The sequence below is a fragment of the Phyllostomus hastatus genome, unplaced genomic scaffold (assembly GCF_019186645.2).
Source record: "Phyllostomus hastatus isolate PE091 unplaced genomic scaffold, TTU_PhHast_1.1 phas_scaffold_555, whole genome shotgun sequence".
In the NCBI taxonomy this organism is placed as follows: domain Eukaryota; kingdom Metazoa; phylum Chordata; class Mammalia; order Chiroptera; family Phyllostomidae; genus Phyllostomus; species Phyllostomus hastatus.
The window spans coordinates 14,226,758-14,247,458 of NW_025334036.1; the positions used below are offsets into that span (position 1 = coordinate 14,226,758).

The 20,701-nt window shown below is 53.7% G+C and overlaps 1 protein-coding gene across 4 annotated transcripts in view; it reads right to left on the minus strand.

The window, feature by feature from the left end:
• HERC2 (HECT and RLD domain containing E3 ubiquitin protein ligase 2) overlaps positions 1-20,701 on the minus strand; it is a 198,849-nt gene that overhangs the window by 17,302 nt on the left and 160,846 nt on the right. For all 4 annotated transcript variants that reach the window (XM_045824954.1, XM_045824955.1, XM_045824952.1 and 1 more), the window contains exons 71-81: positions 15,825-15,932; positions 14,376-14,507; positions 13,832-13,990; positions 13,631-13,749; positions 12,800-12,925; positions 12,250-12,405; positions 11,762-11,877; positions 11,452-11,650; positions 7,686-7,900; positions 2,760-2,937; positions 2,123-2,284 (exon numbers count right to left, since the gene is read on the minus strand). In XM_045824954.1, the coding sequence (XP_045680910.1) occupies positions 2,123-2,284; positions 2,760-2,937; positions 7,686-7,900; positions 11,452-11,650; positions 11,762-11,877; positions 12,250-12,405; positions 12,800-12,925; positions 13,631-13,749; positions 13,832-13,990; positions 14,376-14,507; positions 15,825-15,932 (1,670 nt within the window). The remainder of the gene's footprint in view (positions 1-2,122; positions 2,285-2,759; positions 2,938-7,685; positions 7,901-11,451; positions 11,651-11,761; positions 11,878-12,249; positions 12,406-12,799; positions 12,926-13,630; positions 13,750-13,831; positions 13,991-14,375; positions 14,508-15,824; positions 15,933-20,701) is intronic.

Here is a 20,701-nt window from a genome sequence, read left to right on the forward strand (position 1 = left end):
AAAGGGGAAGCGTGAAAGCCTTTTCCATGTCTCGTTTTTTAACCCTAATCTGAGGACACGTTCACTGGTTTTAAAAGAGGGGGCGGGGAGAGAACAATCAATGAGAGAGAGAAGCAGCAATTGGTTGCCTGTTGGTACGTGCCCCAACCAGGGATTGAACTCACAACCTTCTGGAGTACAGGACGACGCTCCAATCCGCTGAGCCACCCAGCTGCAGCCCATGTCAAATACTCACCACGACTGAACACCCGCCTCCACCCAGCAAGGCAAGGATCTCAAGAGGAACAGGGGGCCCGGCCCTGCAGACACATGTGCTCACAGGCAGCCGAGAGCCCGGGCCGCCGCAGACACACGAGTCACAGTGGGAACTCTGGGACCCTTCCCCCCAGAACTCACTCTCCCCACTCAGTTTCTCTCTGGAGCGCAGCGGCCCCTCCTCCAGCCAGCCCTGCACCTGTCTGCCCATGGCCAAGAACGCCAGGGCTCTGCCCGCACCTGCACCCTTGCGTCTTCCTGGGCCGACCCCCTCAGAGACAAGCTCGGTCAGATCAGGGCTGCAGCCCACCTCGGCCCCTCACAGCCAGCACCCGGGGACCCACCAGGGCCCGTGACCTGGTCGTCGTCTCTCCTTACTACCTGTGGCCGCTCTCAGACGTCAGTGCCCACGTTTAACTTTTAACTAATGAAAGCCTCACTGTCTTCATTAGTGTTCTCCCGGCCCCACGCCCACTGCCTCCACCCCTCACCCGTCCCACATCCCGGTCCCCGGAGGCGCAGGGCCTTCGTCAAAGCCTTCTCACCTTGAGAAAGCCCACAGCAGTTTTCACAGAAATATGGAAGCCCAAGTGGCTGCCTCGCCCCAGGCTCGTGCAGAAAGAGAGCAAGAGGCGACAGTGACAAGGGGCAGCCCCGAGCCCCTGGGTTCCCAGCAGCGCTTTCCGAGGCCGCTGGAGAGGAGGGTGTCTCCTCGCAGCCCCAGGCGCAGTGCGGCCCGCAGGCTGGGCCTCCCGCACCCTCTGTGTGAGGTGCTGTGTCCACGCCCCTTGGTTGAAGCCACGAGCCGCTCAGCTCCTGAGCCCGCGACGAGGCCAGCGCCACCGATGGAGTGAATTTTCTTTTCAGTCTTCACGTATTTAAGTGGAAACTGGAGCAGCCACACGTGGCCAGCGGCTGCTGCCCTGGGCAGCCCTGCTCCGGGAAGAGCAGCTGCGCAGCTCGGGCGGGGCTCCTGGGGTCACGTGGGGCTCTGGTGTCGGGCGGCCCCCGGGGCTCCGTTCCACCCGCACCAGCCCACAGCCCCAGGGGGAGGCCCCCACGCAGACGGCTCCTCGTGCCCTGGCACCGCTCCCACACCCCCAGACCCACAGCAAATCCCGACACCACGGCAGCCCCGACCATTGCGCACTAAAGGCCGTTCCTCAGTCAGCATGTGACTGGAACACATCAGTGAACGTCACCTCTGCCAACTACCCATTCGCAGGGCAAAGGAGTCCCACAGGTCAGGGAGCAGCCCAGGCACTCAGCCAGGGTGGGGCAAATCCATCTGACCCCGACCTGTCCCCGACCTGACCCGGGCTGCGGCCTCTCGGCTTCTCCGGGGATGTCCGCGTCTCAGCCAAACACAACAGCTCCAGCACCACGACTGTCCACTGTCCACCGCGCAGACGAGCTGGCGGGTGTGAGCAAGTGCTCCCCTTTCTCTTTCCGCAGGTCCACCCTGCGGCCCTGGCCGGGTGGCTCAGCTGGCTGGAGCGTCATCTGCACCCCCAAAGGTGTGGTTCCATCCCCAGTCAGTGCACGTAGGAGACACAACCAATTGACGGTTCTCTCTCTCCCCCCCGCCCATGCTACATGGAAGCACAGGCTCTGTGGCACCCGCTAGATCATAGAAACTTCCCGCCAGAGCATGAGCAGCATTTGGTCCACGGAGCCCTGCACTTCTCTGTGCGCAGGGACCCGTCAGGCTGTCTGCACGAGGGTAAAGGCGGGTGGACTGCGGCCGGGAGGCGCAGAAACTGGGAAGGGGCGGCACGCCCAGCCCCAGGGGCGCCTGTGAGGGGCCGGGGCTCCGGGTCAGCTCGGCGCAGGGGGACCCGGGGGCGCTGGGCACCGTGGTTGGTACCTTCATGGGCACTTTGCAGCCGTCACTGCCCCCTCTGCCGAGCTTGCCGTAGTCGCCGTCGCCCCAGGACCATACGGTGTCGTCGTCCGTGAGGCACAGGGTCTGGGCGTCTCCGCTGCCACAGGCCACGTCCACCACACGGTGGCCCTGCAGGGCCTCCACCTGCAGAGGAAAGCGACATGGAGGACGCCCGCCCACGGCAGGCGAGGGGAGGGGGTGCATCCAGGGGAGGGTTTTTGCGTGGGGGGGCACCCACTGAAGTCCTCACAAGGGCCGGGACATTTTAACAACCCTGTGAGACAATACAGAAGGCTCCTTCTTCCGGCCAAGCTCACAGCATCTCGGCTGCAGGAGGCGGTGTCCCCCCTCCCCCCACAGGGCCGTCCCCACCTCACGGCCTGACCACATGGGTCTTCCAGAGCACATGGCGTCTCCTGAGATGCCGAGTGACACTGACCAGTAGAAATAAAAACACGTTCCGGGCACTATCCTGTTCACATGACCCACGGAACACAGACCAAGACGCTTTTCATTTCCACCAAAGATAAAGCCCGCCCGGACATGCTGAGGCTGTGACCCGCCCCCCAACTCGGAGACAACGGAGCCTGCGTCCCCAGCCCCAGCGCTGCCGCCTCACCAGCTTGGGTTTCAGCTGGTCCTCGCTGTCGCTGTGGCCCAGGCGGCCGTACCGCCCCTTGCCCCACGTGTACAGGTCCCCCGCAGCGGTGACGCAGGCGCTGTGGGCGCCGCCGGCCGCGATGTCCACCACCTCGATGCCTCGCAGGGACTCGATGACGCGCGGGCGGTCGCACGGACTGCAAGACAGGTCAGCAGATGTAACGGAGAGCTTACCTCGCACACGCCCTTGCACATCAGGCTCACGGACGTGTCTGCCGTTCACTTGCTCAAGGCAGACCTCTCACTCAGTCTGCATCCTTCGACTCAGCTTTTTCTGGCTTTTCTATTTTTAGTTTGACTTTTGCTTTTTCGAAATTATTTTTTGTTCTTCAATTACAGACGCCATAGAGTATTAAATTAGTTTCACACGTACACCCTGAAATATTAGACATTATACAACTGACTGAAGATCATCCTGGAAAGTCCAGTGCCCACCCGGCACGGCGCGCAGTTGTCACAGCACCACCGACTGTGTCCCCCGTGTCACATCCACGTCACCGCCCTCTGACCGCCGGTCTGTGCCTCTCAACCCTCCACCCCTCCCACCTGGGACTGTGGAAACCTTCTCTGCGTAAGTGTTCCTGTTCTGCTTGCTCATTCATTTTGCTTAGATTCCATTGTTGATAGATATATATGTATTGCCATTTTATTGTATTTTTATCCGCCTCCTCCCCCTCCCTCCTCCTCGCCTGTCCCTCCTTCTCCTCCTCCTCCTCATCTTCTTCTTCTTCAAGAAAACCCTTTAACATTCTTGTAATACTAGTTTGGTGGTGATGAACTCCTTTAGCTTTTTCCTGTCTGGGAAGCACTTATCTGCCCTTCCATTCTTTTTCTTTTTCCTTAAAGATTTCATTTATTTATTTTTAGAGAGAGGGGAAGGGAGGGAGAAAGACAAGGAGAAAAACATCAGTGTGTGGTTGCCTCTCATACGCCCCCCAGTGGAGACCTGGCCAACAACCCAGGCATGTGCCCTGACTGGGAATCAAACCAGTGACCCTTTGGTTTGCAACCTTCACTCAGTCCACCGAGCTGAACCAGCCAGGGCTGCCCTTCCATTCTAAATGCTAGTTTTGCTGGGTAATCTTGGCTATAGGTCCTTGCTTTCCATCACTTTGAACATTTCTTGCCAGTCCCTTCTAGCCTGCAAAGTTTCTGTTCAGACAGTCTTATGGGAACTGCCAGTTTTTCCCTTGCTGCTTTTAAGAGTCTTTCTCTTTAACCTTTTACATTATTATGATGTGTCTTAGAGTGGGCCTCTTTGGGTTCACTTTGTTTGGGACTCCCTGAGCTTCCTGGGCTTGTATGTCTATTTCCTTCACCAGGTTATGGGAGTTTTCTGTCATTATTTTTTCACATAGGTTTTCAATTCCTTGTGCTCTCTCTTCTCCTCCTGGCACCTCCATGATGCAGATGTTGGTACACTTGAAGTTGTCCCAGAGGTTCCTCACACTATCCTCATTTTGGGGGAATGTTTTCTCTTTGCTGTTCTGATTGTTTTCCGTTTCCTTTTCTTCCAAATCTCTGACTGGATCCTCTGCTTCATCTACTCTGCTGTTGATTCCCTGTAATGTATCTCTTCACTGGCACCCTGGGCTGGGGGTCTGGTGCGGGGCTGGGACCCCTCACTACTCTGGAGCGACCTCCACAGCTGAGAAATCCCTCTTGAATTTTATCCATCACACGTGGGTGTGGGATGAGCTCATTTTGTGTCTCCGACCCTCTGACCAGTCTCGATGTGGCTTCTTCTTCGTGTCCCTAGTTGTTGGACCTCTGTCCTGCTAGGTTTCAAGAGCTTCTGACGACAGCTCCTCTGCGATTCAGCTGTAATTCTGACGTGGATGTTGGAGGATGCGAGCGCTGAGTTTACCTGTGCCGCCATCTTGACCAGAAGCCAAGTCGATTTCTACATCAATCAGGCAGAAGCATTCAGACCCGAACTCTAATTCTCATCATTTGCCACCCGTCTTTTCATCTGAGCTGCCCTAAGGCCAGAGCAAGGGGACTTGCAGACCCAGTCACGAGCTGGATGGCGAACACTCACTTACGGGCCAAGTCTAGCTAGTGGCCTCTTTCTGAAGGCCAGTGAGCCGAAAATGGGTTTTGCTTTTTTAAAAAGTTGTTTAAAGAAAGAACACTTGAGAAAAAGCATATATAACAAAGATTATATGGCTGGCCTGAAATATTTCCTACTATCTGGTCCCTTTGAGACACAGCTTGCTACGAACCCACACTTCATTTAGGGAGTTGTATTGAATGAACACCAACCAGCCCGCAACGTGGCAAGCGTCGATAATGAACTTGTGTTCTTATTAGTAAGTGCTGAAACTCTAATAATTCTAGATACAGAAGATCCTAGATACAGAATCACAAATATGCTTCCCCAGTCCGCGGAATGTCTTTCCAATTGCTTCACGGTGTCTTTCAAAGAGTAGAAGTGAAGAATTGTTATTAGGAAGTCCATGTTATCCTGTTTTTTAAATTGGATTGTGCTTTCTAAGCTCTACCTAAAACCCTTTGCTTGATCTATGGCCACAAGGGTTTTCTCTCATGTTTCCTTCTAGTTTTTAGTTCATTTGTTTGTTTTAAACATTCTACTTATTTATTTTTAGAGGGGGGGAGGGAAGGAGGAAGAGAAAGAAAGAAACAGCAAGGTGCGGTTGCCTCTAAAGTGTCCCCTACTGGGGACCTGGCCTGCAACCCAGGCATGTGCCCTGACTGGGAATCAAACCAGCAACCCTTTGGTTCTCAGGCCAGCACTCAATCCACTGAGCCACACCAGCCAGGGCTCGTTTTCCATTAATGGCTATGAACTGTTTGAGTTCCTTTTGGTTATGGTACAAGATAAGCATTTAAGTTCACTGCTTGCCCTGTGGTTATCCAATCATTCAAAACCATGTAATAAGTTGTCTTTGCACGTTAATGATTTTGTGTTGGAAACCGAGAGGGAGAATCCCAGTTCCACTTTCCCGTGGCGGGGGGGGGGGGTTGTGAGGGCAAACCAACTTCCTGCTCGGAGCAGCTCTGTTGCTCCCGTCAGTGTTTTTTATCTGTGACAACACTCACCCACCCATGGCTATAGTCACCCATTCACGCCCACACCCACGTTCCTGATAACTGTCGCTTTCCAACGAGGCTTAAAGTCGGGAAGGGCCAGTCCTCCAACTTAGCTCCTGATTTTCAAAGTTGTTCGGACTCCACTACTGCTTCCCACGTCCACATGAATCTTACAATCGCTTGTCGGTTTCTGCAGGAATTTTGAGTGTGAAGGGCTGGAACTGCAGGGCAACTCAGAGAAAACCAACCCGTCGACAAGATTGAGTCTTTCCACCCGTGTGACCTCTGGGCACCACGCAGCACCTCAGATCCCCAGAAAATCACTCATCTTCTACCTGGGGGTCTGTACACTTCGACCACCTCCTCCCCAGTTCCCGGCAACCACCCATCTGCTGGTGATGAGTTCAGCTTTTCTAGATTCCACATATTAGTGAGACGCATGCCTGATACTTTGTAATTAGACAAAGAACATCGTGAAGTTTATCTTGCTGGGTATTTGATATGTTTGTTTTCATAAAAATATTCTTGAACTCTGCCTTGGCTGGTGCGGCTCGGCTGGTTGGAGCATCCTCCTGTAGACTGAAAGGTTATGGGTTCGATTCCCAGTTGGGACACATACCCAGGTTGTGGGTTTGATCCCCAGTGAGGGTGCGTATGAGAAGGCAGCCAATTGATGTCTCTTTCTCCCCCCCATTCCCTTCCTCCCTCTCAAAGCAATGAAACAAAATGTCCTCAAATAAGGATAAAAATATAATATATATATTCTTGACCTTTGATTTCTATAATACAGTTAAGTTACTTAGAAACAGTTTAATCCTTCCAGACCTTGCTTTTAAGCTTTGTTCGACATTCAGAGCCATGGTGAGTCCGTGGCGCGTTTTCTGCCCTTCCGCACCAGTGCCCTGTGAGTCACGAGGCGCGGGCAGCAGGCTCTGCCTCCGGGAGCTCCAGGGACTGTTCCTGCAAATCCTTTGGGGGGCTTGCTCCTCGGCCTCAGGAATGCTCCCCCCACACACGTGACTGTCAGCATTCACCTCTGCAGACCAGTGCGCGCACTTTAATGCACTTTACAGCATGTCAGCCAATGTCTTAGAGCTGCTGTTTCATGTGCTTTAGTTATTTGAGATACAAAGGCACCTGTTGCTCCAACTCGGCAAGTAGTTCACGTTAATTTTTTAAAATAATGAGCTTGGGCCCTGGCTGGTGTGGCTCAGTGGATTGAGCACAGGCTGCGAACCAAAGGGTCACCAGTTCAATTCCCAGTCAGGGCACATGCCTGGGTTGCGGGCCAGGTCCCCAGTAGGGGGCGCACGAGAGGCATCCCACATTGATGTTTCTCTCCCTCTCTTTCTCCTTCCCTTCCCCTCTCTCTAAAAATAAATAAATAAAACCTTTAAAAAAACATGAAAATAATGAGTTCGGGTGCTTTTTGGTTTTATTTTTAAACTGGCATGTGTACGTTACTTCACCCTGACTCCTTCCCCTGCATCCACAGTTTTGGCACCACACATGTGACCAAGTTGCCGCTGTGATTCAATGGACAGCTCGAGATCAGGGGGAGGAGGCTTGGGGGAGGAGGACGACAAGAAGCTCATCACACTTAGTACCTAGAAATCGAAGCCGCAGCCCGGACTCGCCCCTGCCGGGGTGTCGAGCAGACGAGACCACACCTACTGTCCCACGAACTTACGTCTGCCCGAGAGTCCTCACCGTGTAAGCAGGTTACCATCAGTGCTGCTCTGAAAAGCAGGCGCCAACACCCCACGCAAGCACACACACACACTAGAGAAGGAACACGCAGTGCCGAGAGAACCCTACTCGCGCGCCGTACCTGCGGTTGCCGTGCCCCAGCTTCCCATCCTCCGCCTCGCCCCAGGAGTACACCTCGCCCTCCGATGACAGGGCCAGGCAGTGCTTCCCCCCGGAGTTCACCGCCACCTTCTTGATGAGCACGTGCTGGATGGACTCGAGCAGCGTCGGCGTGGACACGGACTCCGTCCCTCCCACGCCCAGGCGGCCACCGGCGCCGTACCCGGTGGCGTACAGCTGAGGGAAGAAAGAGCGACAGAGGCGTCAGGCGTGTCCGAAGAGCCCGGCGCCTTAGTGGCTGGAACCCAACCGAGGCACTAGACGTTTCTACCACAGAGAAGTGAGGGTGAAAACGAAAAATCACAGGAATGTTAAGACTTTATTTGGGCTTTCTCAGAGCACTAACAATGAGAAAAAAACATTATGACTATTAGAAATACCAAATTTGCAAATGTATTTTGCAAATGTATTTTGCAAATAAGGTCTTTTTCCTGTAAGCATTTCAATTTTTGTGTAGAATGCGAACTATAATTAATACCAGGAAAAAACAAAAAAAGACTGAGTTATCTATCATATGCAAATCCGTGATAATAGCACCCAGAGAACACCCATAGAAAAATGATAAATAATATTTCAGAGAGGCAGCATATAAATCACAGAACAGAATACACTATTTTTCTTTCACTCTAAGTGGGTAATTGTTTTGAGACACAAAACATCTCTATCACTAATTTTTTAAAAAACCAAACTGCCATTTCCAAATGCAAGCCAAACATCCCTCCTGTAACAATTAAATGCTGCTGCGTATCGTTCCAAATGCCTTGCTGTGCAGAAAGGAAACAAGGAGAAAACGGGAAGTGGAACCAAGAACACAGGTAGATGTAAGAGCTGTGGCCACCCCAGGAATGCAGAAGAGCTGTGGCTGTCCCAGGAATGCAGGGGTAGCAGAGGAGGGGGGCAGTGGGGGAGGAGGGAGTATTCAGAGATTCGTAGAAAGCGGGGGCTCCCGGGGGCTCAGACTGTGAATGAGAATGGAGCCGAGAACAGAGAGAGCTGCCTTCTCAGCATCGGCTCTGAGTGCGTCAGGGAAATCACTCCTGAGAATTCACAACCACAAACCCTGGCCACTAAAAGCTGGTTTTCAGGCTGACTTGTATAGTCTCCATTTCTGAGGCAGAGAACTTAATTTACAGTGTCTTTAAAGTGTGATACTACCCGAGGATTACAAGTTCTCTTTTGATGAGTGATTTTGATGCCTAGACCTCAAAGAAGTTCCACGCAAACTTTTCCAGGGAAAATGGTCAGCTCACAGGTTTAAAAACTCATCACATGAAAGGAAAGGCACCACGAGTGAGTGTCATCAGAACAACAGTTGGCTCTTACGTTTAAAGAAATAAAAGCTTGAGAGTATCCCTAAGGAATAAGAGACTATGAAATACCCCAAAGCAGAACTTCTAGAAGTTAAAAAGATGCTACATGAAATTCCAAACCCAGGTGTACGAAACAGCAGGCGATGAACTGGTGAAGGGAGATTACCGACCCGGAGGACAGAGCATAAGGAGCTACGTCACAGAGAAAAGGGCAGAGTCAGGACAGAAGGGCCGGAGCAGTGAAGCGCAGACCCCCAGGACCCCAGTCAGGACTCGGAGGCGCAGGCAGAGTCGTACAGAGAACAGGGGGGAGAGTGGGGAGCAGTGTTGGAAAAACATCGAGTCTAGTCTACGGCTGTACCACCCTGGATGCACCCAATCTCGTCTGAAGACGTCACGTCTAGGAATTTACCAGAGTGGTCCAAAGACCACTTCTCAGGGCCAGGAAGCCCACCCCCACCCCTTACCACCTGGCAAACACAGAAAAGGGCAACGTAAATTTAAAAAGCTGACGTGTAAACACATCACAGTGAAACTGTAGATCACTAAAGAACCTAACAACAGTCACAGAAGATGTATTATCTTCATCTGGATAAAAATTATTGAGTGCTGACATTCCACTGGCAACAACGAAGGTCAAAACTCAGAATAAAACTCCTAACAGGCAGACTGAAAATAACCATCAACAGAAAACTTTCTGCTCTAGAAACGGGGCTGGCAGGTTACGGCCCGTGGGCCGGACCAGGCCCCCCACCCGCTCCTGGAGCAGTCTCTCATGGGAGCTCAGCTGTGCAGGCTGCACGCGCTGTGGCCCACCTGCGACTTCAACGGTGGCGACAGGGACCCACAAGCGCGTAGCCCGAAAACACCGCTGTGCCCCAGACAGAAAAGGTTTGCAGCCCTTATGCTGGGAAAGAACAAGATAAAGACACTTTCAAAGAAACAAACAAGAACAATCAGGATTCACCAACAAAATACCCCATGGGAGGAAATTGAAAAATCTATGCTTCAAGCAGAAGAAAGACGGTCAGACCCCCGAGGCGAGAAAAGATGGTGAGCAGAGACGTGTGCCACACTCGGGCGAGCCCGGAAGAACCGCGGTCTGTGTGAAGAAACAACCCGCCTCTCACCAGGGGCTCAGGGTCGTGCCAAACCCCAGCACAGCAAGGGGTCAGTGTCGGCGTTACTTGGGTGGAGGACAGAAACACTAATTAACTTTGGATTCTAAACACTAGGATGCCTGTTAAAGTAACCGTGAAACAACTAAAAGACAGAGTTCTCCAGAAAACAGAAAAAAGAGGGTGTACTCGAGCCCTTTTGATGAGGCCTGCATACCCCCGATTCTCTTCGTGGTGGCCTCGGACGTGGGTGCTTAGGGTCCCTGCTTGTGGCCCCCCCCGCCCATGTGGGCGGGACCTACTGCGTGGCTTCCAATGGAGGGAAATGGCAACAGGTCCCCCAAGACTGTGACCTCCGTCTAGCTGTGACTCCCTCTTGCCCCCTCCTCCCCGCTCAGTGTGACAGAGCCAGCTGCCCTGCTGTGAGACGGGCAAGGACAGCGCCCAGGGACCCCTCCTCCTACAGCCTCCCGGCCGCTCCGGGAGCAGGCCCAGCTGAGCCAACGCCCACGCCCTGACCCAGGGGAGGGGGAGACAGTCACCCCAACTCACCACCACGTTTATCCACTGAAGGAGAAAACCTCCAGAACAGTATTTTTAATGCAGAAAGACTGTTTGGGAAAAGTCAACCTCCACTCATGAAGACGAACAGACGGGAACTCCCCTAATCGGACAGAAGCTATCTTCGCAGACCCCACAGGGCGTGTGGGAGGCACCCTCACCTTGAGGCCTGGACCCAGCCAGGGAGGGCCAGCGCGGACACTCCTCCGTGTTCCACCACAGCCCCACCCCCAGCACTGAGAGCCCCCTCCCCCCCCCACAGAGATGGGGGGAACCAGAAAGGAAGGAACAAGATTCATGGGCAGATCACGGCTCTGCATAAAGAAGGTACAGAAAACCTCGAAACACATGAGAAAGAAAGGGGCAGGATAAAGCAACTAGACATGGGGTCAATGCATACACATCAGCTGTTTCTGCACAGCACCGGCAATGTTTTAAAGGACAGCATAACGATATCGAAGAAGAAAAGGAGTGCATCCGACAAATTACTGAATTGGAAACAGCTCTAACCTACTCATATGTATGCTATGTTTCAGGGTAAAAAATCGTGAAGCTCAGAAGACAGGAAAGCTCACGCGGGACTCTCGTGGGCTCACTGCTGCCCGCACACTGAGGCCGCCAACCCCGGCAGAGGGTCTCGGGAGGGACCCTCCCACGCACTGTGGGCCACGCATGCCCCGCGCTGCAGCCACCGCGCTTCTCGGGGCCCGCATCCACGGCGCAGAAAACGCCCCCTCACCTTCCCATCGGCCGTGACCGCGAACAGAGTCTGTTCTCCGCCGATTAGCTGCACGGGTCGGAGGGTCGCCAGGGCTTCACAGGGAGTGGGCACCTTAACCTTGGCCCCTTCGATGCCTCCGAGCTGGCCCCTGTGATTGTGTCCCCAGCCGTAAATGGTGCCACTGCCGCCGGCCGACAGGGTCCAGTCGTCTGGTCGCCTGGAACGGACAGGGAGCGAATCGCTGGCGTGGGCGAGGCCCACACGGCAACGCGCAGTCTCGCGCGCAGTGGGTCTCGCGCGCAACGGGTCTCACGTCCCACGCACTGACCTGTTCATCCACTGCACCAGCTGCTCGTCCTGCTCCCTCCTGAAGACGTCGTGGCTCTCGTGCAGCACGTCCATGCTCTCGCTGTCGGCCATCAGCTCTCGGACTTTCTTCGCCACCTAGACGATGCCACAGGGGACCGTGAGTACAACAGTCGTGTCTGGACTGCAGTCAGGAGACGGGGGAGCCTTACGCGAGAACACGCGGGAACGCCAACACCACCATGAGTTCACGGTTACTGAGCAAAACCAACGACTGTATCAAGTCTGAGATGTGAGAAACATCTATCCGTTTATTTTGATTTACTAAAACCTCCACTGAAAATCACAATGTCAGTTTGTGAACTTTCACCGACGTGCTTTTTTGTCTCTCTAACACTCCTGGTCTGGGCACCAGAAACGCTGCCATGTCTGGTAATGTCAGCACCGCTCTCCCCTCTAGGTGCACGCAAAGCTAGTGTTCTTGCGTTCCACGCGAGACTCTGCACGTACCTCGTCGAGAAACAGCCGGGGCAGCGGCGCCCTCTTGTCCAGGGCCACGGCCACGCGGGAGGCCATGCAGTACCTGCGGAACCACGCCCACTTGTGCGTCTCGGCACAGCAGGGAAGCGTGTCCAGCTCCAGGTCACAAGCCAGCGCCACCAGCACCTGCAGCCGACATGGGGACGCTCAGAACGGCAGCCAGCGCCCCCGTCACCGACACCGCATGCCACGGAGGGCTGCCCTCACGGGGTTCCGTGGGGCCTCCTTCAGGAGCTCCTCCCTCCAGACCTCCTGCCACGTGCCCAGGGAGTGTGTCCCCGTCCCTGCCCGACACACAGGACCTCAGAGCTGACAGCCCCCGCGGCCCTCCCGCCGCAGCGGGTGTGTGGCGGAGCACGCTAACCCCCGAAGTGGAAGGGCTCAGGCTGCAGTCACTTCTGGAGCATTTTCAGGTCATACCCCATCAGCATCTGCCCCTGTGCTCAGGAGGCCCGACAGGCGACTCGCCCCACAGGACAGCTCGCGGGCTCTGCCACCGGTTACACCGAGGCCAGGTTACCTTGAAGAACGGGCTGTGGAGCAGCTGCTTGCCGCCCCTCACGATGGGGTCCTCGTACTCAAACTGCCGCTCCAGGGCTTCCGGGAGGCCTTTCACCAGAGCGGCCAGGGCGCTGCCTGTAAGACTCTAAGCAAACAGCCCGCTTACAGCCTCGCCCGCGCATCCACAATGCAGGGACAGGGAGGGATGGGTACCTAAGAGTCACATGTTTTATCACACTGGTACCATGCACCCTAAAACACGAGCATTGATATTTTCAAATAGGAAAGGAAAAACCTAAAAGGACATGACAAACGCTAAATAAAAGGGGAGTTCAACATTCACCAAAGACTCTGGTGTGGCTCAGTGGATTGAGCGTGGGCTGCGAACCAAAAGGTCACCGGTTCGATCCCCAGTCAGGGCACACACCTGGGTTGCGGGCCAGGTCCCCGGTAGGGGGCCCATGAGAGGCAACCACACATGGGTGTTGTTCTCCCTCTCTTTTTCCTTCCCTTCCCTGCTGTCTAAAAAAATTTTTTTTAATTTACCAAGGGATCCTCGATTTCATTCAGTACAGCAGCTCCCATGAAGCCCGTCCTTCCCTGGCCCACACACCCATCTCCCAGCATGGTTAGGGTCGGGCATCCCCCCAACACGACTACCTAGCCCAGCAAAACAAAGACTCGCTGTGAAGTCCAGCAATCCAGTCATCCAGATGCCGCTGTTTTTAAAACCAAGGCCCTGACAAGGGCCGACTAATTCTCATGTGGGAGTTCCCAGTTTAAGTGACTAAACCAACGTCTTATTCCCAGAGGGTCAAGCGTCTGGGGACCGGGCAGTCCTGCTCCATACCAAAGCTCTCGCCTCGCCGTCACTGTCCCCCAGCAGCCGGTGGATGTTGATGGATTGTCCGAATTCAGTCGTCAGCAGCTTCCGCAGCCTCTGCAGGGCCCACATTCTGTGACTGGCGGCTGCAGAGAGGGGACAGAACGCGTCAGGAGCTCGGCCTCGGCCGCTTTCCCGTGGAGTGCAACAGGCGTGGCAGCCGTTTACCTAAGGCGCTCAGCTGCGCGCACGCCGCTAGCGACGCGGCCAGGCGCGGGACGATGCTTCTGTTGGAGGCCAGATTGAGCCGGAAGTCAAGCAGACACGTCACCAAGTCCATGGACGGGCAGGAGAGCACGCAGCGGTCGGAAAGGAGGTCTTTAGGGCCTGAGCAGTGAACACCACGCAGGTCCCCGTGTCAGACAGGCCGAGGGCACAGGGACCCTTGCGACCTCCGACCGACGGGGAGCGGGCCTCATCCGCCGAAGGCTGTGGTCAGAGGGCCGCCCATGGATGGACCTGCCACCGTCCACGTCGCATAGCTGATCTTTACTCTGACATTTTGTCTGAAAACCAAATGACTAAACAGCCACTCCAGCAACAGCTACTCTCCCGCTGGTGAGGATGGGGTGCCACCAGGGGGCAGCTGGGGGTCCTCCAAGGTTCAGACCCGGCGCAGTGGGGCCTGGGCACAGCGGGGCCCCCCCGAGCGGCAAGAGAAGGCAGACCCCAGGCACTGGGTGACACGGTGGGCGCCGGAAGCCCCCCTTACCTGCCGCCGGCATGATGGGGTAGACGGTGAAGCGCCAGCCCCACCCGTTCACAGACCCGTCGCTGATGAACTTCCACTTCAGCTCGTCTCCCGGGATCCGCAGCTCGCTGGACCAGTCGGACCACTCTCGGCCTGGGGGTGGGGGCACACGCCGGCATAAGGCCCAGCCCACCGTGGGAGCCGCACAGGCTGCCTTACATGCAAAGCAGAGCCCTGCGTGCACTGCCTGAAGAACGTGGTGTGTTCCGACCCAAGGTCCCCCAGTGCGGCGTTCCCACCACTCCAGGGAGTCTCACTTTCACACGTAAAGCGACCCTTCCGCCACGCGGTACCGAGTCCTGGGCCCACTGAGGCAGGTGAGCACGGCGCTGACGGAAATGCGCACATTCAGCTACCGTGTGGTGTGAGAGGCCTGCCCAGCCCACGCCTAGGTCAGGGCCACAGGGGGCCCTGGGGGAGGGTGTGACAGGATGGCTATTGACCAGGGAACGGGAGAAAGAGCCCTGGCTTCCCCACAGAAGTCGCTGGTGGGCCGCCACCCACCAGCTTTCCGCCTGGAAGGGCCCTCTGCGGCGCTGTGGGGTGGCCTGGTGGGGATTCCTGCCGAAAGCAGAGGTGACAGGCACGGCAGTGACACTACCAAAGACCAGTTGGCTTTTGTCACACTACCAGGAAAACATCCGTGCTTGTGCCTGGCTACCCTGCTTTGCCCGATGGTTTAAACCGGGGTTTAGCTAAGGAGCATCGTGTAAGATACAGGAAAGCTCTGCTGGGACTCGGCCAGGCCTGTGACGCACACTCAGGCTGTGGCTGTTCTCACTGGAAGGGCAGAAGGCAGAGGTGATGGCAGGAAAAGGCCACGGACCCGGCTCAAGAGGGAGGACAGAGGGTTCCCGAGAGGCTCGCACGCAGACCCCCCTGCACGGACGGAGAGGCCAGCGAAAGGGCACCGAGCGAGCCGCCCAGACAGAGGGGTCTGGCGCCTGTCTGCTGAGCACATCCACTCCAGCGCTCTGTCCACACGTGCCGGGCACCCACTCTGTGCGCAGCCCTCGACCGCGCTCAGTTAAGAAACCCGTCCCTTAAAGAAGCGTGTGGCCTGTCCACCATTACCTGGCAGGGCCCAGCTCTCCCACAGGCCTTACAGCACTGCCTCTCGCTTACTGGGGGCAGCTGGGCCTCCCAGGCGGCCCGAGTCCCCAGCCCCAACCACTCTCTGGCCTGTCACCCAGGAATCCCGCCCATCCAGGCTGACACGCGCAGCCACTCGGATAACTGGAAGCACTTGGATAAACTCGCTGAAAGCACTGGGAAAAGGCAGATAACATCTACCATCCTCCCAGGCTAAAAAGCTCACAGCCCCTCCCCAACCCTCCATGACCAGAAGGGTGCTGTGCTGTCAGCGACATTACATTAGAGCAGGCCTGCCCGCCCCACCTGCCCCCCCACCTGAGCGCACGGAGACGATCCTGTTGACGCCGTCCATGACGGTGAGCGGGTCGTGGCGCCTCTCCGTGGAGCACTGCCGGTCAAACTCCACCCGGAGTCCTTCTGCGCCTGGAGGGCAGGGGCGCACAGAGCAGAGTGACCACTCCCGCCCGACCCGGCGCAGGACAGGCCACCAGCCACCACGCACCGCGGGGAAACCGTGAGACCAGAGCAGCGGCTAACAGCGTGGGAAAAGCAGGACGTCGGGCAGGACGGAACTCCGAGACAGAGCCCGGGACCGACTGCCCTGCCCCCACAGGAGCCCAGGCCTGCGAGGGGGCCGCCAGAGGGCGCGAGAGCCCGGTCAGCTCTCTCGAAGCTAGCGCCTCTGGGTCGGTTTTCAGGCTAGGGCTACGACCCAGTCACCAGACCAAGCTTTATTATCCCGCCCAGCATTTAAAACCACCTCCGTCGAGCATGTAGGATTAGATCCAGAGTCTTCTGTGGGCCAAATCAGCTCACAGAGTTCACGAGGGGGAAGGACCTGGGGATGGTGACGAAAGGGGGATGACGAACCTTCTCCCAAAACAACTACAAAACCACACAAAACAGTAAAAAATGAGGCTTCCACGTCTCGGCAAATTAGTTAAAGGCAAACTAGAAAGTGAGAAGTGTTTATTCATGAACAAACTGCCGGACTGAGAGTCGTAGCATTCCCGATGGGGGCAGCTCCACCCTGACCTGGGGCGGGGCTCTGCAGGGGCGGGGCCTACCAGGGCGGGGCTCTGCTGGGGTGGGCGGGGCTCTGCTGGGGCAGGGCTCTGCCAGGGCGGGGCGCACCTCCAGGGAGCAGCTGGTTCAGGGCTGGGGCAGGCAGCACTTGGGGAGGATGGGGAGGGCAGTACCAGTCAAGGACCCGCAGAAAAGCCAGCATTGCTGCAGGCCCGGCCCAAGGCCATGGAGTTTCTGCATGAATGTCAGACCCGAGAATGACCCCAGAAATGTAACAGGGAGGCCCTGGGCGTCAGGGAGCACAGAAGGGCTGAGTGGGGTGCTGCGGAGGTCTGGCTGAGCCTGGACGCTTGGGAACAGGGAAGGGATGGGCATGCGCACATGAGGAAACCGCGCGAACACCGAGTTCCTCGGCTCCCCTGCTCCCACCCCACACGCAGGCCCGCCTACAGTAAGGGGAGACCGATGGGCTTGGGCACTCCGCCGGGCAGATACAGAGCCAGCCGTGGAAGGCAGCCTAGGACACGGGAGCAGAGCACAGTGCCGTGCGGGAGCAAGGGTTCAGGGAGTGATGCCAGGCTTGTTACAAACCTACCACAAAACCACCTATCAATCACAGCAAAAATCGTCTTAAAACATCAGAATTCAGATGATACAGTATGTTATCTAAAATGTCCAGTGTCCAATTAAAAGTTCCTGACCAAACGAGCGCATGGGAAGTGTGAGCCACACTCGGGAAGAAACCCAGTCCATGAACAGCGCCTCACTCTGGCCGGCCAGGTGCCGGGCCAGCAGACAGGAGCTGCAAAGCAGCCGTCCATGTGTGCAAGAAGAAAAGGAGGAAATGTGGTAACAAAGAAAAATGCGAGAAGGAACTGATATATACAGAATCTCGATAAAGAGAAAGAAACTATGAAAAAGTACTGAAATAACATTTTTGAGATGGAAAGTACAGTGACTGAAAGGAAAGCTACACCAGCTGGGCAAACAGCAGATCGGAAGGGGCAGGAAAAGGACCCATGAACATGAAGACTGTAAAGTTGCTGACACTCTATCGGAAGGACATGAGAACAAAAGACTGAAAAAAAAAATAGTCTTAGACCCCCCAGGAGACAGCATGAAGCATGTAAGCATATGCATAATGAGAATGTCTCCAAGAAAGAGCAAAAAAGTTCTTGAACAAATATAGTCCAACCCCCTATTTGATTTTAAAAAATTAATCTGTAGTTCCAAACATTAATAAAGCCCGTTAGACAAACACAAAGAGATCTGTACGCAGACACATCCTATGGAAACTGCTGAAAACCAAAGATGGAGAGAAAACCGTGAAAGCAGTGAGAGAAAAAGGCACATTAACTAACACCCAAGAGTACAAAATACGATGGATCCTGATTCCCCGGGAACCCATGGAGGCCAGCAACCAGTAGGAAAACATATTTAAAGCGGGAAGAGGAGAAAAAATCCTATCAACTAAGAATTCTGGATCCAACGACACGATGCTTCCCTACTTGAGGGCACAATAAAAACGACCCTGATATGCACATCCTCACGGAATTCACTGGTAGCAGACACACTCTGGAAAAATCACCTGCAGAAATTCAGGCAGACATAAAATGATATCAGACAGTATCGTGAATCCACAAGAAAAAAAAGGAGAAATGGCAAATTCGTGGGGGTTGAGAGAGGATTAGTATTTTCTTCTTTCCCAATGGTACTGTTTTGAAAAGATAAAATATTACATGAAGCAGAGCTTAGGCAACTGGAGTCCACAGGTCAGATCTGTGCCTCCTGCAGTGTCTGCGTGGCCTGTGAGCTAAGAATGGTTCGTGTGTTTTTAAGTGTTTGGGGGAGAATTCAAAACAATATTTTGGGACATATGAAAGTTTGCCAGTCCCTGCAATAATGCAATACAGTCACTAACATGTTGCACAGATTTGTAACCTACAGCGATGCAATATACACAATGTGAATTTAAAAAAGGAGCAAAGAAACACTAGAATTGTGCTGACACAAAGTTGCAACTTTGAACCACAAGTATTAACCTGAAGTAGACCGTGATAAATCAAAATGCATGTTTTAATCCCTAGAGCAAATATTTTAAAAAGTGTGAAAATCAACAAAATCAGATTTAAAATGGCACACTAAAAAGATGTCATTTAATAGAAAGGAAAGCACTAAAGGAAAACCCAAAAATGTCATGAGGCACGGAGAAAATCCACAGCGAAATGGCAGATGTGGATGCAACCACATCCATGATCACAATAGATGTGAACGGCCTAACCATCCCTATCAAGAGGCAGAGGCTGTCAGGCTAGATTGAGGAGGGGGGGAGATACAACTAAAAGAGAAAAGGTGCAGAGCCAAAGGCAAACTTGAGGTTCAAATAAAAGGATGAAACAGACCTGCACGCCACCATAGCCACAGGAGAGCCGGAGCGGCTATGCTAGTCTTCTCAAAACAGACTTTCAGAAACAGCACTAGAGCCAGAAAAGAACATTTCAGAGTGAAAAGAGGGTCACACATCAGGAACGTGTAGCAATTACACGGGTTTGTATACCTAACAACAAAGCCCCAAAACACAGAAGGAAAAAGTGATAGAAAAGAAAAGTAACAAATTCACACTACAGCTGGGGATTTCGGTACGCAGCTTTCAACAACTAACAGAACACACAGAAAATCAGTTAACAACCCAGAGGATTTCAACAACAGTATGGACCACCTGAACCTCTAAGACATTTACAGAACACTCCCCCCACACCTCCCCCCCACCAACAAAGAAGAGTGTACGTTCTTATTAAGCAGACCCAAAACATTCTCTAGGACCACAGGCTATAAAACAAGTCTCAACAAATTTAAAAGAGCAGAAATCATTCCATGTCTATCCTCTACTTATAATGGGATTATAAATCAACAGCAAAGAAATTTGGAAAATCCCAAAACACTTAACCAGCATTTCTAATTAATCCATGGTTCAAACAAAAGATCTTAAAAAGAAACTAGAAAATATTTCACACTGAACATAACTTCAGGGAATCAGCTAAAGCAGTGCTTGGAAAGAAATTTATCACTTAAACTGTATTAAAAGGAGAAAAGGTCTCAAATCAATAACCCATGCTTCTGTGTTAATAGAAAAAAAAAGCAAATTAAAACAGCAGGAAGAGGAAAGTGATAAAGATCACAGTGAAAATCAATAAAAGATAAAATGGGGAAAACAAGGAAAAATTAATGAAACTGTAAACTGGTTGTTTGAAAAGATCAGCAAAACATTTTTAAAAGATTTTACTTATCTATTCTTAGAGAGAGCGGGAGGGGAAAAGAGAGGGAGAGAAACATCAATATGAGAGAAATAATGATGTGAGAGAAACATCCGTCAGTTGCCTTGTGCACATACCCCAACCACGCCCCAACTGGGGACCCAGCCACAACCCGGGCACGTGCCAGGACCGGAAATCAACCTTCCGGTTTGCAGTCTGCCACACCCCACACCGGTCAGGGCAAGATGCACAAAATCAGCAAACTTTTAACATGACTTCTCAGGAGGAAAAAAATAGAAGGCACAAAGGATCAAATTCGGGAAGGAAAGAAGGGACTGCACTGTTGCAGCATCACAGGAAATGTATTTGACCTCAGTTCTCGCCTCCTGGCTCCTAAAACCTTAGAAATTTCCTGACCTGAGTATCTTTTGTCATTCCCACCTGTGTTTATGCTAACGAGGTAACTTGGGGTGTGGCTGGTCACCAGAAAGACCACGTGGGCAGAGGGATGGACCTTGGTGGGACCTCTGGGAAGGTGAAAGGGGCTGCAGATTAAGCTCCTGAACACTCCTGGTCAGTGGGGTTCCAGGCGACACGCCCCAGCCCCACAGGGACGGAGTTCCTGCCCTGGGGACCCTCCCAGGCCTCGCCCTACCTACCTCTCCATCTGGATGTTCCTCTGCGTCCTGTATAACAAACAAACTCAGGAGCCTAAGTAACTGTTCCTGACTTCTGTGAGCTGCTCCAGCGGTAATGGAGCCCAAGGAGGGGCTGGGGGACCTCTGAGTTACAGCAGAAAATCTAGATTTGACTGGCATCTGAAGTGGGTGGTCTTTATTTTGTTTTAAATACATTTTATTATGCTATTGCGGCTGTCCCATATTCTTTTCTCCCCTTTATTCCTCTCCGCTC